At 35.9% G+C, this 12,871-nt stretch overlaps 1 protein-coding gene across 2 annotated transcripts in view; it reads left to right on the forward strand.

Annotated features, from left to right (window-relative positions):
• esyt2b (extended synaptotagmin-like protein 2b) overlaps window positions 1–12,662 on the forward strand; it is a 41,600-nt gene extending 28,938 nt beyond the window's left edge. Inside the window, exons 8-23 of one of the 2 annotated variants that reach the window (XM_084107648.1) lie at window positions 1,491–1,611; window positions 1,725–1,901; window positions 1,997–2,079; window positions 2,176–2,224; window positions 2,978–3,067; window positions 3,163–3,243; window positions 4,733–4,789; window positions 5,719–5,793; window positions 5,872–5,958; window positions 6,520–6,669; window positions 6,768–7,132; window positions 8,206–8,304; window positions 9,084–9,215; window positions 10,761–10,866; window positions 10,958–11,007; window positions 11,087–12,662. In XM_084107648.1, coding sequence (XP_083963774.1) covers window positions 1,491–1,611; window positions 1,725–1,901; window positions 1,997–2,079; window positions 2,176–2,224; window positions 2,978–3,067; window positions 3,163–3,243; window positions 4,733–4,789; window positions 5,719–5,793; window positions 5,872–5,958; window positions 6,520–6,669; window positions 6,768–7,132; window positions 8,206–8,304; window positions 9,084–9,215; window positions 10,761–10,866; window positions 10,958–11,007; window positions 11,087–11,132 — 1,768 coding nt within the window. In that variant the 3' untranslated portion in view covers window positions 11,133–12,662. The remainder of the gene's footprint in view (window positions 1–1,490; window positions 1,612–1,724; window positions 1,902–1,996; window positions 2,080–2,175; window positions 2,225–2,977; window positions 3,068–3,162; window positions 3,244–4,732; window positions 4,790–5,718; window positions 5,794–5,871; window positions 5,959–6,519; window positions 6,670–6,767; window positions 7,133–8,205; window positions 8,305–9,083; window positions 9,216–10,760; window positions 10,867–10,957; window positions 11,008–11,086) is intronic. The other variant, XM_084107649.1, reaches the window with a different exon arrangement.
• The last annotated feature ends 209 nt before the right edge of the window (window positions 12,663–12,871 follow it).

Below are 12,871 nucleotides of genomic sequence, written 5' to 3' on the forward strand. Positions count from 1 at the left end.
AGGCCGTGACAAGACCGAGACCATGTAAAAGACATCTCGAGACATACATCACTAGTTTAGATGTGTTTGCTTGCACTGCCTGTTTGCTTGCTTTTTGAGTAAGAATTAAGCTACTTAGTGTTTTGTGAAAACCTGAGTCTTCTGTCTTCAGCTTCCCTGCATGCATCGTTACATTTAGGTTATGGTAGCCCTTAAATAACTAGTTTATTTCTTTTTTGTTTATTTTGGCATACCCATTTCCAAAGCTCAGTAACCTATAAAAGGAACAAACTGAACGCTCCTACAATAAATGAAAGAAAACCCACGCTTTTCTTATGCAATGTTCTTCAGTTATGTTACGCCACGCTGTTCCAAGACTGGGATGTAACATGATTTGGATGAGATGAACTTTTCTTTTGATGAACTGTGTGCAGTTGTTTTTCAATTGGTTTAATTCTTATTGCCATGGCAAATATAGTTTGTCTTCCTGTACAGTACATCCAGGACTGCTTGCCTCTGTGTGTGTTTTAAGATGACTTTAAACCCAGGTGGCACTGACAGAACTACAGCCTTTTCAACAAAGACAGGCAGCTGCCCAGAGACAGGAGTAAAAGCTGAGGAATTTCAGCATAATCCTCAAAATGGCACTATTGCTTCTGTGTGTTTCCACTCCATTGCCTCTCCCCCTTCTTGTGCTTGTATTTTAACAAGATTGTGCTTGTTTTTGTGCTGGGACAAGCAGGCTGTGGGCCAATTAGATGTGCATACTGTCACACCAAATGCTGCTGCAGGAGCCCGCCAAAATGTAGAAAATGTATTCATGCTAATGTTACAAAAACATACTTGATTAAACAGTGTCAGATGATCTTTTGTAAAATTGTTGGTTTAGTCAGCAAGTCAACATTTGAATGCAGTTTATGTGGTTAGCAATACATCCGGGAGGTACAGGATTTTTTTTTTTTATTGTTATTATTTTTTTAATAATCTATGTCAGTATATCTACATCAGTTAGACTTTGTTTTAAGGTAAATTCTAACTTCATGTTTCCTTCAGTAATTATGTAATGCTTTATATTTTTGAATATGTAGTTATAGATATTTTTATTGCCTTTTCCTGTATGAGGTTTCATTTACATCACCAACTAATGCAGAAACATTTAGACTCCATTAAACAGGTTTAAATTTCTTGCTGAGTCATTGATCTCTATGCTGAACATTTTGAGCAGGTTTGAAATTTTTTTTTCAAACTATTTTTGTCTTTTGTTTTCTTTCCAGTCATTCATAACACTGCCTCTGCTTTTAACTCTCTGATGCATTATTTATTAAACCACAAAGGAAAAATATCCTAATGTTGTCTTTAACATCAAAACAAGAATTTGATCATCTTTTGCCCCTACCAAACTATTTAAGAATTGCATAGAGGAGAATGATTTAAATCCAGAAGTACTTCACCACTTTAGTACTTTAAAAATGAAAAATTCATGTTTATCATGATTTCTTTTTCATTGGCAGTGGCTTTTCAGACCACATGATCCAGGATATTATCAGCACTTACATGGTGTTGCCCAACAGGATCACTGTACCACTGATAGGTGAGGTTGAACTGGCACAGCTCCGTTTCCCAATGCCAAAGGTGAATGCACACACATACACAACTATCTCAGTGCTTATTATTTGGCAAACCTTCCGTTCATATTAATATTCAGTAATCTCTTGTTATATTTAATTCTCTCTCACACTCATTAGGGAGTTCTCAGGATTCATTTTCTTGAGGCTCAGAATCTGGAAGTTAAGGACACATATCTGGGCGGGTTGATCAAAGGCAAGTCTGACCCATATGGCATGCTGCTTGTCAGCAACCAACTCTTTAGAAGCAAGACCATCAAAGAATGCCTGCACCCCAAATGGAACGAGGTGTATGAGGTGAATACACGCGCACACATAGATATATATACAAACACTAATTTACTGACTCATGTACATACACTAAAATGTGCATTCCTGCGTTTTATTATTAGGCACTAGTATATGAACATTCAGGACAGCATCTGGAAATAGAGCTTTTCGATGAAGACCCAGATAAAGATGACTTCTTGGGCAGGTGCCATATTCATTTATGTAGCTGAAATGTAACATTATTTATTATTTATTTATTATATACCTTTTTTAAAACTTGTTTCATTTATTTTTGTTCCAGTCTAATGATCGACTTGAGTGAGCTTCATAAAGAACAGAAGGTTGATGAGGTAATACTTTACACTTTCGTTCTTGTTAAGGCTAATTTATAGCTCACATCCCTCAACAAATGTCAGCACCCTCTCATTAATGAACTGACAATGAGCTTCCAAAGTTATTGAGATTATTCTGTATTGGCAGGCATTGATTCTTCCTTTATCCGCTGCCCCCTTATATACTGTCTATATATATATTTTTTTCAATGTCTGTTTCTAATGTATGCATTAAAATGTAGATGTTTTGAAGAAAATGACACATAAATAGTTTACAGTTTCAGTATTCATTGATATTACTCTTTACATTACCTATTAGTAGTAGTAATACAATGTTCATTTAACAGGTTTAGTTGCTTGCTGATAGTGATTGATCTCTATGCAGAACATTTTTGAGTTTTTTTTGTTTTCATTCCAGTTATTCATAACACTGCCTCTGCTTTTAAATCACAAAGGAAAAATTTGTTGCCTTTTTACTTCAAAACAAGATATTTTTCCACAATTAATATCCAGAAGTACATTCTTGTTATCCTTAAACAAATGTCACCAGGTTTTATTTCAGAACCCTCTAATTAATAAACTGACTTTGAGTTTCCAAAGTTGTTGAGATAATGCTGTATTTGCAGTAATTGAATTGAAATTTTGTTCATTTTTCCAAAGAAAAGATTATCATCAGTTTTTTATTTCATCATTGTTTTGGAATGAACTGAATGTTCTTTAAGCCCATAGCTGCCATTCCAGTGCACTAAACACATATTTTTTTTTCTGCAGTGGTTTGACTTGGAAGAAGTCACGGCAGGCAAACTTCATCTGAAATTAGAGTGGCTTTCATTGTACCCGAGTGCTGAAAAACTATATCAAGTATGCACAAACTCTCTGACCGACACTGATAGAGATGATTTAAATATAACTAGCTAAACCTTTGACCATTTCATTCTCTTTTGCTCTCTTATTAGGTACTGAAGTGCATAAGGTCTAATGACAATCTCTCTTCAGCTCTGCTAGTTGTTTACCTGGACTCTGCCAGTAATTTGCCGGTAAGAATAAGTATATTTTTGTGTGTGCGCGTGTAGCTGTTTACATAAGCTCTGCCTGAGGATCTGCTGTAGAGCGACGTTGTTTTTTATGTTCTATGATAATCTGCTTGGATATCAGTAAAAATATGATAAAAATGCAATTTCTCACACCCAAATGATTTTTCCTTCTGCAGAACACAAAAGATGATGTTTTATACAATTTATATTTTATACTATTTTGTCCATACAATGAAAGTCAATGTGGCCCAAAACAACACTGCAATTTTTATTTGGCATCTTTAATTATGTGACCATTGAATTATGTACTTAACAGAGTCAGAAAATGTAATTTTAAGTAGTTTTCAGTAATGACATTTATATTACCAACAAGCAGTAATGCAAGCTTCATTAAACAAGATCAGTTGCTTGCTGAGTGATGATCTCTATGCAGAACATTGAGTAGGTTTGAAGTTTTCAAACTATTTGAGTTTTTTATTTTCACTCCAGTCATTTATGATCAGAAAGGGAGTTTTTAGACTCTTGACCCAAACATACAGTAGTCATCCAGTCTTGCCCATTTTTTTAATGCATTGTGCCTTCCTCCTCTACTGTAAGAGTGTCTTTGAGGGCAGCTTTGGCTGTGGAAACCTAAAGGAGAGGAGGGCCTCTGGTCTAGTCTTTTGTGAGAACCCCGACTCTCTCTATAGAACGTTATTTGTGAGTTTGCCAGTAATCTGCATCCTGGTTCTCCAGAACTAGCTGTAGATGTTTACTTAACAGTGTGAACAGACATTTCTTCCAGTCAAACTTTTCTTCAGTAACAAGCAAACAACGCAGATGACGTTGATCTAGTGCATGTGTTTTTTACCTGTTGGGCATGTGTAACGTGTAATTGTCATGCAATAAACCAGAAGTCTTCAAAATTTATTTCCAACCGTCTTCAAGCTATCCTGCACACCTTGATTAGCTTGTTCAGGTGTGTTTGATTAGGGTTGGAGCCCAACTCTGGTCCCCAGGAGCAGGGTTGAAGATAAACTATGAACATCACATTTATTATATCTTTGTCCCATTCAAAACTATCATAATCGCTCAGCAACTAAGAATGTAAATTTTTTATTATATATAATTTGTGTTTTATCAGACTGTCAGAAGCTAAGGTTTATATAGACATTTTTTTTCACCATTTATTTTTAACTGATTCTGAAGTCACATGATTGATCTAAATACAGCTTGGTCAATCTTAGATAAATGATTGACGTTTCCTGGTCTAGAGTAAGTAAGCAGTCTGAAGAGTTAGGACAAAACCTGGTTATTTAAAGGTCTTTGTATCGCTGCCAACATTGTTTCAGTGAAAAGAAAAAAAGTATGGTTTTCGATATGTATATGTATTTAATTTTAATACATATTTTTTAAGAATCTGTAAGATTGGACCGATCTAACTATCATTCTTGCATGTCCTTTTATAATAACTTTCCTGTTTTCAATTTCTCTCAAAACTTCCTGTGGAAAGACCAATCCTCTTGACTTTAACCCTGATGGCCCCAAACCCCCTTATAAAGGCCTGAAGGTACATTGGGAATGCATGCATTTCAAACAGTGACATGCATAACAGGCACTGCACTCATATCTGGCATATTTGGAGCCTAAGCATGATTTCACATCTTTTATGATTTGTTTCATTCTTTTGTGATTGGGTTTATTTCTTGAATGCTTCTCCAATGTATTCTTCCTTCATGCCTCACTGCATACATTTAGTCCTTTGGATTTTGCATATTGTCAATATACATTTTTCTCATTTTTATGTATTTTGTGGGTGCTTTTATTAACTTAACACCAAATTCATTGAGTTAATATACTATTGTATACTTTTTTTTTCTTTAACTTAATTTAAAGCTGCATTCCATAACTTTTTTTGTGTGTTCAAAATGTACAAAATTGATATAATAAGTGCATCATGAATCCATTTTCCAAACCGTATTTTTTTTAATCCTGAATCACTATGGTACACCTATTAGAAGTGCAATGTAAGTCGCTTTGGATAAAAGCGTCTGCCAAATGCATAAATGTAAAAAAAAAAAAAATTGTAAAAGAAGTAGCTCCGGCTACAGTGTTCTTCCGCAAGACGCATGCAGTTCTGTTTATTAACCGCTAGAGCACCAAAAGTTATGGACTGCAGCTTTAATTATTATTTTTTCTTTATATATTCAAAGTAAAACAGGAGGCTTATTGTATTTACATTGCTGGTATTTTCATAGATGAGCTTAAAATAACCTTCTTACCACAAAGCGCTAGTAAAAAAAAACATAACTTAAATAAAGGCTTACTGAGTTATGATATAATTTGTAATCAATCTAGTACATGCAGGAAATATTGTATTATGTTACCAGAAAGCAGATGTTAAGTAGATTTGGTGACTATTAAAGGAGACAGTCATATATGGTGATTGTCATATAATACTGTACAATTGAAGTTTTCTTTCTTTTTTTTGTTCAACAGTCTGGGAAGAAAGTGAGCATAGATCCAAATCCTTTTGTCAAACTGACTGTAGGACAAAAGATCTATACAAGCAAGGTAACATTTATAAATCAGCTTTAACCTGTTTGAAGACTAGCACATACGTTCAGTCCTGTTTTGCTCCTGTATTTTCAGGTTAGGTATAAAACTTCTGAGCCGCTGTGGGAGGAGGCCTTTTCCTTCCTTATCAAAAACCCCCACACTCAGGAACTGGAAATTGAGGTATTCTATAAGGAACCATACCAAAAGCATGAATGTTAAAGTTGGCATGAAACGGAAATTGCGCTAGTTTTTTATCCTATTGCGTAGTATATCAAAGTGAAACGGCTTCTCGAACAAGAAAAAATGTAGGGTGGGACTTGATTTTGCCCATCGGGAATTTATTGGATCGTTGTATCATTGTGGTATCTCATGTGAGTGACAGGATGTCCCGCCCTCGCGCCAGTAAACATGTTAAACATCAGAGAAAAGAAGAGATGTCACTGCAAGTGGGAGTGGAAATTATTTTGATTAAAGATTACGAGGCCACATTCATATAAAAATAAAAAATAATGGTGTGCATGGATAAACCATTTATAATAAATTCCACAATATTCCATAACAATAATAATAGTCCATTTTGATTTCATGGTGTCTTTAAGAAATGAATACTTTTATTCAGCAAGGAAATATGAATGTGATCATAGACATACAATCCTCAAAAAGAGACACAAATTTTAACACAAACAGTGTTTTGTATTTGTCAAATGACATGTATAGATGTTGTTTGTTTGTGTGTCTCAGGTGAGGGATAGTAAGCACAAGTGCTCTCTGGGTAGTGTGCGGGTGGCACTTGGTTCTCTCCTGAAGGAGGCGGACATGACGCTAAACCAGCAGTTCCCCCTGCAGAACTCTGGCCCCAACAGCACCCTCAAACTCAAAATGGCTCTCAGGGTTGGTGTGTCTGTGTGCGATTTAATTTTTTTTGTGTGTGTGTTTCATTCAGCACTTCAATACATTTTGTCCATATAAATATGTTTTTGTGTAAACAGGTCCTCTGTTTGGAAAAGGAGGTCACATCCAGCCAACCATCATCTGTCCGAGTCAGACACACTAGTCAGAATAACACTTTCGTGTCCCCACAATCTCAAACAGCAACTAGCACCAGCAACTCCACAGTCATCCAGCCGTCACACAACCCACCATGTACCCCTCCACCGGACACCCCTCAAGGGAAAAGAGGATCGGATGGCTCCCCGGTGCGGCTTGCGGAGGTAGGCCGCAGTGTTTCCAGTCTAGTGATAAGCAGCTCGCACAAGCATCAGACTCACAGAGACTCTACTCCTAGTCTGGCCTCTGACATTTCACTGCCCTGTGCCACAATGGAACTGCAGCAGCGGTTACAGCAGCTACAAAAGTGAGTCTGTGTCCATGTCACATGACACACTGATTCCCTATATGCAGAAGTCATGTTTGCGGTTTGCTTTTTTTCTTGTCAAGGCAATTACATTTTGTTAGAAGTCACACTGCTATTTTCTGTTGTGTATGAGAAACACCAAAAGCCAAATAAGTGAGTCACAACAGCAGTACCCAGTTCATTGAGAAACATTTATCTGCACGGCCCAATGAAGAACACGGCATGACTTACTGGATAGCACTGAGCATGTTGGTCTCTACTGAGGCGCCCAAAACAATTTGAACAGTGAAGCAGTGGAAAGTGTGACACGGCCCATTTGTATTTGTCACTGATTCCCTTTTACAAACGCCTATGGCATCCCAAATAGCTCAGCTAGTTGAAACTGTATTTCACTAACTGGAGTATTTTAGCAGTAGTTTTGCATATTTATACTAAATGTAATGAAATGATTAAAATAAATCACCGTTCAAAACTTTTTTTTCAAAATAAATAAATAATTTATTTAACAAGGATCCATTTCATTGATCAAAAGTGACAGTTACAAATGAAAAAAGTTACAGAATGTTACAAAATGTTTATATTACAAAAAAACTTTTTTTTCTTTCTATGCATCAAAGAATCCTGATTTCTGAAGGATCATGTGATACTGAAGACTTTTGTAATAGCTGCTAAAAGCCTATTATTATTTGGCATAAATTCTATTGTTTTTATTACAAACTGTAGTTACATCTAACTGGTAATGAGGAGCTATGGATCGTTTTACCTGTTGATTGTGAAAAGTGGCTGTTAAATAACAGAATATATCCAGGTTGTGTGAGTTAAGAGGAAAAACTAAGGAAAAAGAGTTAAAAAGTTATAATTATAAAGTTATAATTCAAAAAGTACTTCAAATATTTTAAGTCACTTTAATTTGGAATGATGTGCATCAAGGAAGTCATGCAAAATAAGATCAGGAACATGCATTATGAAAGGAAATATAGTCAATTTTGAATTCATGTTAACTTTAAGAATTTGTTAGAAGAAAAACTTAGTCCCACACTCTGTCAGATGAACATGCTGTTTCTCTGTTACAGCGGCTCTGGGCTGAGCCAGTATCCGCTTGGTGAAGTCCAGCTCACTCTTCGACACAGCTCACAAAGGAATAAACTTATTGTAGTGGTTCATGCCTGCAGGTAACCTTCATACCAAAAATACAGTCCTCCTTTCTGTTTTTTAGTACCACTTCCAATCATTTTGTTTGCGTAATTTTTTTTTTTACACTGAACATGTACAGTATATTAGTGAGGTATTTTTTTATTTTATTTTTTGCCAGGTGATCAGTGGTTAACTCTTTTGAGCAGGGCTTGACATTAACTTTTTTGCTCACCAGCCACTGTGGCTAGTGGTTTTTCAAAGTTATAGCCACTCCGCATTTTCACTGGCAACAATTTTGACATCGATACCATAGGGAAAAACTGCCATATAGATATTTTTAATATTATCTCATTATTTGGCAGCCGGTATACGAGGCTGCTGTTGCTTTAAGACATGACTCACGATCGATCAGTATCGATATGTATCGAAAAATCTATATTTTTGACAACACTAGATTGCACTTAGTTTATTATTTCAGATGCCTTTTTAAAAGACTACAATTGAAAAATTTATATTAAGCCTATATAAAATTCAGTCCGCCAAAGTGGCTAGTAGGAGTGACTGCGTTACACGCCACTGCTGAAATCCATTTGGCGGTATTGGCGGGTGTTAATGTCAAGCCCTGCTCTTGAGTATTAAAAACTCAAGTGTTATTCTCAATTATTCAAAAACTCAATTATTTGTGTGTGCAAATAATGGGGGACATGTTTTTGCATTTGTATGTTTAAATTTGTGACAAATGTGACAAAACAGGTCTCTGTGAAAATACTTCTCTTGCTTTTGTGTAAATATGTGTTTCCATGTGTCATAATCACAGAAACCTCATAGCACTGACCAGAGATGGCTCAGACCCATACATCCGCCTGTACCTGTTACCAGACAAGAGCCGGAGTGGCCGCAGAAAAACCAGTACACTCAAGAAGACGCTCAACCCTGTCTATGACCACTCGTAAGAAACTCACTGAACACACAGTCAGACACAAGACCAACAGTACCAACCTGCAAACCTCGAATTATATTCTTCATAATAATTGGTACAAAAGCCCTTTTGAAAAAGAAGTGCACATTTTTTAAACATGTAACATATTATGGAAATAACACTGAAGGAATATACTTAAAGTGTGACATAAATGTTAAGTTTTGTACACATTTGTAATGATAAAGTTGCAATTTAGTACATTTAAAATATATTAACTTGAAATGTAATATCGAATAACACTACAATTACAGTATAACTATCACTTTACATGTGCTTTAGTCAACACATACATAAAATAAGTGTCCTTCTTTTAGGGGCTGTTTACACGATACCGTTTTCAACTAAAAACTGAAGACTTTTTATGCGTTTTGGCCATTTATTTACACGACAACGGTGTTTTCGTAGCCTGAAATCGCAAACTTCAAATCAAAGTGCACGTTTTTGAAAACGACACCCATGTAATTTAGTTATCACCTCTGTGTAAACTACAAAAACGCGAATCTGTGAAAACAGTGACGTAATGCACATGCATATTACGTGTTTGGTCTATAGTTTAGTCTCTTTTTTTTGCAAATGAAAGGATAAAGATATTAACAAGAAAAAAGGGAGGACATACAGACATCATCACAAGTGGTTATAAGAATTACACAAATCAACTCAGTATAACATTTTGTCATCATGAAAAATTAAAGGTTCTTTACAACAGACTCAAGGATATGTTTTTGAAGCCTTTGTGTATAAGACTTTATATCAGAGGAGAACTATCTAAAATTGGGATTACAGTGAATGTTTCTAGCTTTGTAAAGATGAAATTTACCCAGAAGACAAAGTAATAATACAGTATTATCAACATAAACATCCTTAGAATGAAAATTGGACCAAAAAAAGGACAGATTATGTAATTTGTGACTATAGGCATGTGTGTTCGGCTTCAGTGCACTGTAGTAAAAGAATGTGCGCAGGCGCGTAGTCTTTCTTTACCAAGTGACATCGCCAACTACTTGTCTGGCATACATAATATAGAGTTACTAGCCGTTTTCGCAGATCCGTATGAACGGGGATTGTTTTGATAACGTTGTCATCTGTACAAAGAAGAAACTTTTCCATTTTTAGCACATCATTTTCATGTAAACTCATGTGTTCGCATGTAAAACCTAAAGCGGTTACAGACACAGTGACTTCAACTCACTGAAACAGCATTCAAATTAGAAGAGCACCCACCAAATTCAAACTCATATCTGCTGTTTATCTTGCTGTATGCATTTGCATGACATTCCTTTTCATATTAAATCCACTGCAGAGCTTCTTACTGGACAGATTTAGCTAACTGTTTTACCCTCCAAACCAAGTCAATCAAGGCTTTAAAATGTTTGATGCAACTGCCCATGTTTCTGAGAAATTTTCTTTTCGTGTAGTTCCATTACTGAAAGTTTATTGATGCCAGTTGTATGTGCATATTCAAGTGCACCAATAACAGTAGTAAGTTACAGTCTCTTGTTGTGTTGCTTTTGTCAGCTTTGAGTTCAGTGTGTCTATAGTGGAACTGCACAGGAGGACACTTGATGTTGCTGTGAAGAATGGAGGAGGACTGCTGTCCAAACACAAAGTGCTACTGGGCAAGGTAAAGACCCTGACACACTCACTATTCCCACTTTTTCTCATTTTGTTGATCATTGGATTTTTATGGAGGCTTGCAAATGTCTTTGTCACAGGCACTTGTGGACTTGGCAAGTGAAGACATTTCTAAAGGATGGACTCAATGGTATGATTCTCATTCATTCATACTGTCACTCCTGTACATGTGCTTTTATTTGATTATAAAGGCTTCCTTTTTCTATCAGGTATCAGCTGACTGAGGATGGATCAAAGAAGATAATTCAGATGTAGTGGTCCGTGCAAGAAGGCAGGAAAGAATGAAACGGGCGGATAACTGGGACATGTCACAGCCCGCACAGGATAACATACAATCTTTAGTAGCAGAAGAGCAGCGTTGGACTAACTAAACCAGGCTACTTCTACTGGGATTTACACTGGCCTACAAAGTCTCTCTCTTATCATTTAATTCAGTCTATCTTATTAGTGTTTGCACACATTTTCTCTCCGGTAGATAAAACTGGTTACCCACAAAGTCAATCTATAAAACAACAGAAACAAAAAAAAAATCATTTAGATTCATGAATACACTCTTTATATTGTAGTTAAGATATTTTGATAATATTCTGAAACTTTTGACTTTGGTTTTAGTTCTACATTTGTAATGCTATATTTTGTAAACTATTAGAATCACAACAGAAAACAGAAAAAAATTCTGTTGCTGGAAAGGCAGACATGTTACTTTAACATTGTTATTTGTGTGTCAGCATATTACACAAATGCATGGCCAAAGAGGTATAGGGTCACATTTGCAAAAGAAAAACACTACACATGTATGTATGTATATATGTATGTATGAACACATTTTTTCCCCCTGGATTTTATGCTGCTGTTTTTTTCTACTACATGTGGTAAAGGAAATTTTAAAAGTTATTTTCAGCTCTTCATAAATGATCCATTGATAATACTTTATTTTAAAAGTATTTCACTGTTTCCTGTTGCACAGCACAAAATGAAAAGCCTGTACAGAAATGTTTGATACCCATTTTGTTTGCAAGAGTTTTATCAGGTTAAGCAAAATACTGTATGTTACGTTTGTAAGTAGATTGATAGCTTGGTTACAAAGTGTTTTGCTCATGGATTGTTTAAAGACTGTGAATTGGCTGTTGCTGTGATTTCCAGCCTTACTTTTCTCTATGCATCATGCATGATATCATTGAAATATGAAAATCAATTTGTATCACTGAACTCGTAATTTGGATTTGTGCACTACGTTTTTTGGACCCAATTCCCTGGTTTCACAGACAAGGTTTAAGATAGTCCCAGAATAAAGTGCATGTTTAAGATGTTTTAACTGAAAGCAACTTGCACTGACATATCTTAAAATATATCAGTGTCATTGTTTTGTCTCAAACACATCAGTAAAGTTTTTTTTTTCTTCTTCTTTTTTTCTAAGGCACATCTAATCCTGGCTTAGTCTAAGCCTTGTCTGTGAAACCGGGCCTTGAGTATTTGTCCAGTCTCATATCATGTCAGAGACAATTTCAGAAGTATGCATGAGGAATTTCTTCCTTTTGGGTTTTTCTGCCCAGTTTCATCATGTTTTTTATGGTGTAGGTAAATGTACCATTTTATCACTCTGGGTGTGCAACCCCCAACCCCACCCTTTCAGAGTTACAGAGCCTAAATTCATTTTTATTATATTAATATTGTTTAAACAGTTATTTTAATTAAGTCTCTCTTCATACATTTGTTTTTGATGGTATGTTTTAACAAGGTTATGTGGAAGGTATTGAAGCAACCTAATAAAAGATAATGCTCAACATTTTGGCCCTGTTATAGGTTCAGCAATACTCAATTATTGAATGTGGTAATGATACGGATACCACAGTGGGGCAGTCGTGGTTAGAGAGTCGGACTTGTAACCCAAAGGCTGTGGGTTCAATTCTCAGAAGGCAGGAAATGACTGAGGTGCCCCAGAGCAAGGCACCTAACCCCCAATTACTCCCCGGGTGCCACAGTGAATGGCTGCC

Source organism: Abramis brama (assembly GCF_963993115.1).
Source record: "Abramis brama genome assembly, chromosome: 3".
Taxonomy (NCBI): domain Eukaryota; kingdom Metazoa; phylum Chordata; class Actinopteri; order Cypriniformes; family Leuciscidae; genus Abramis; species Abramis brama.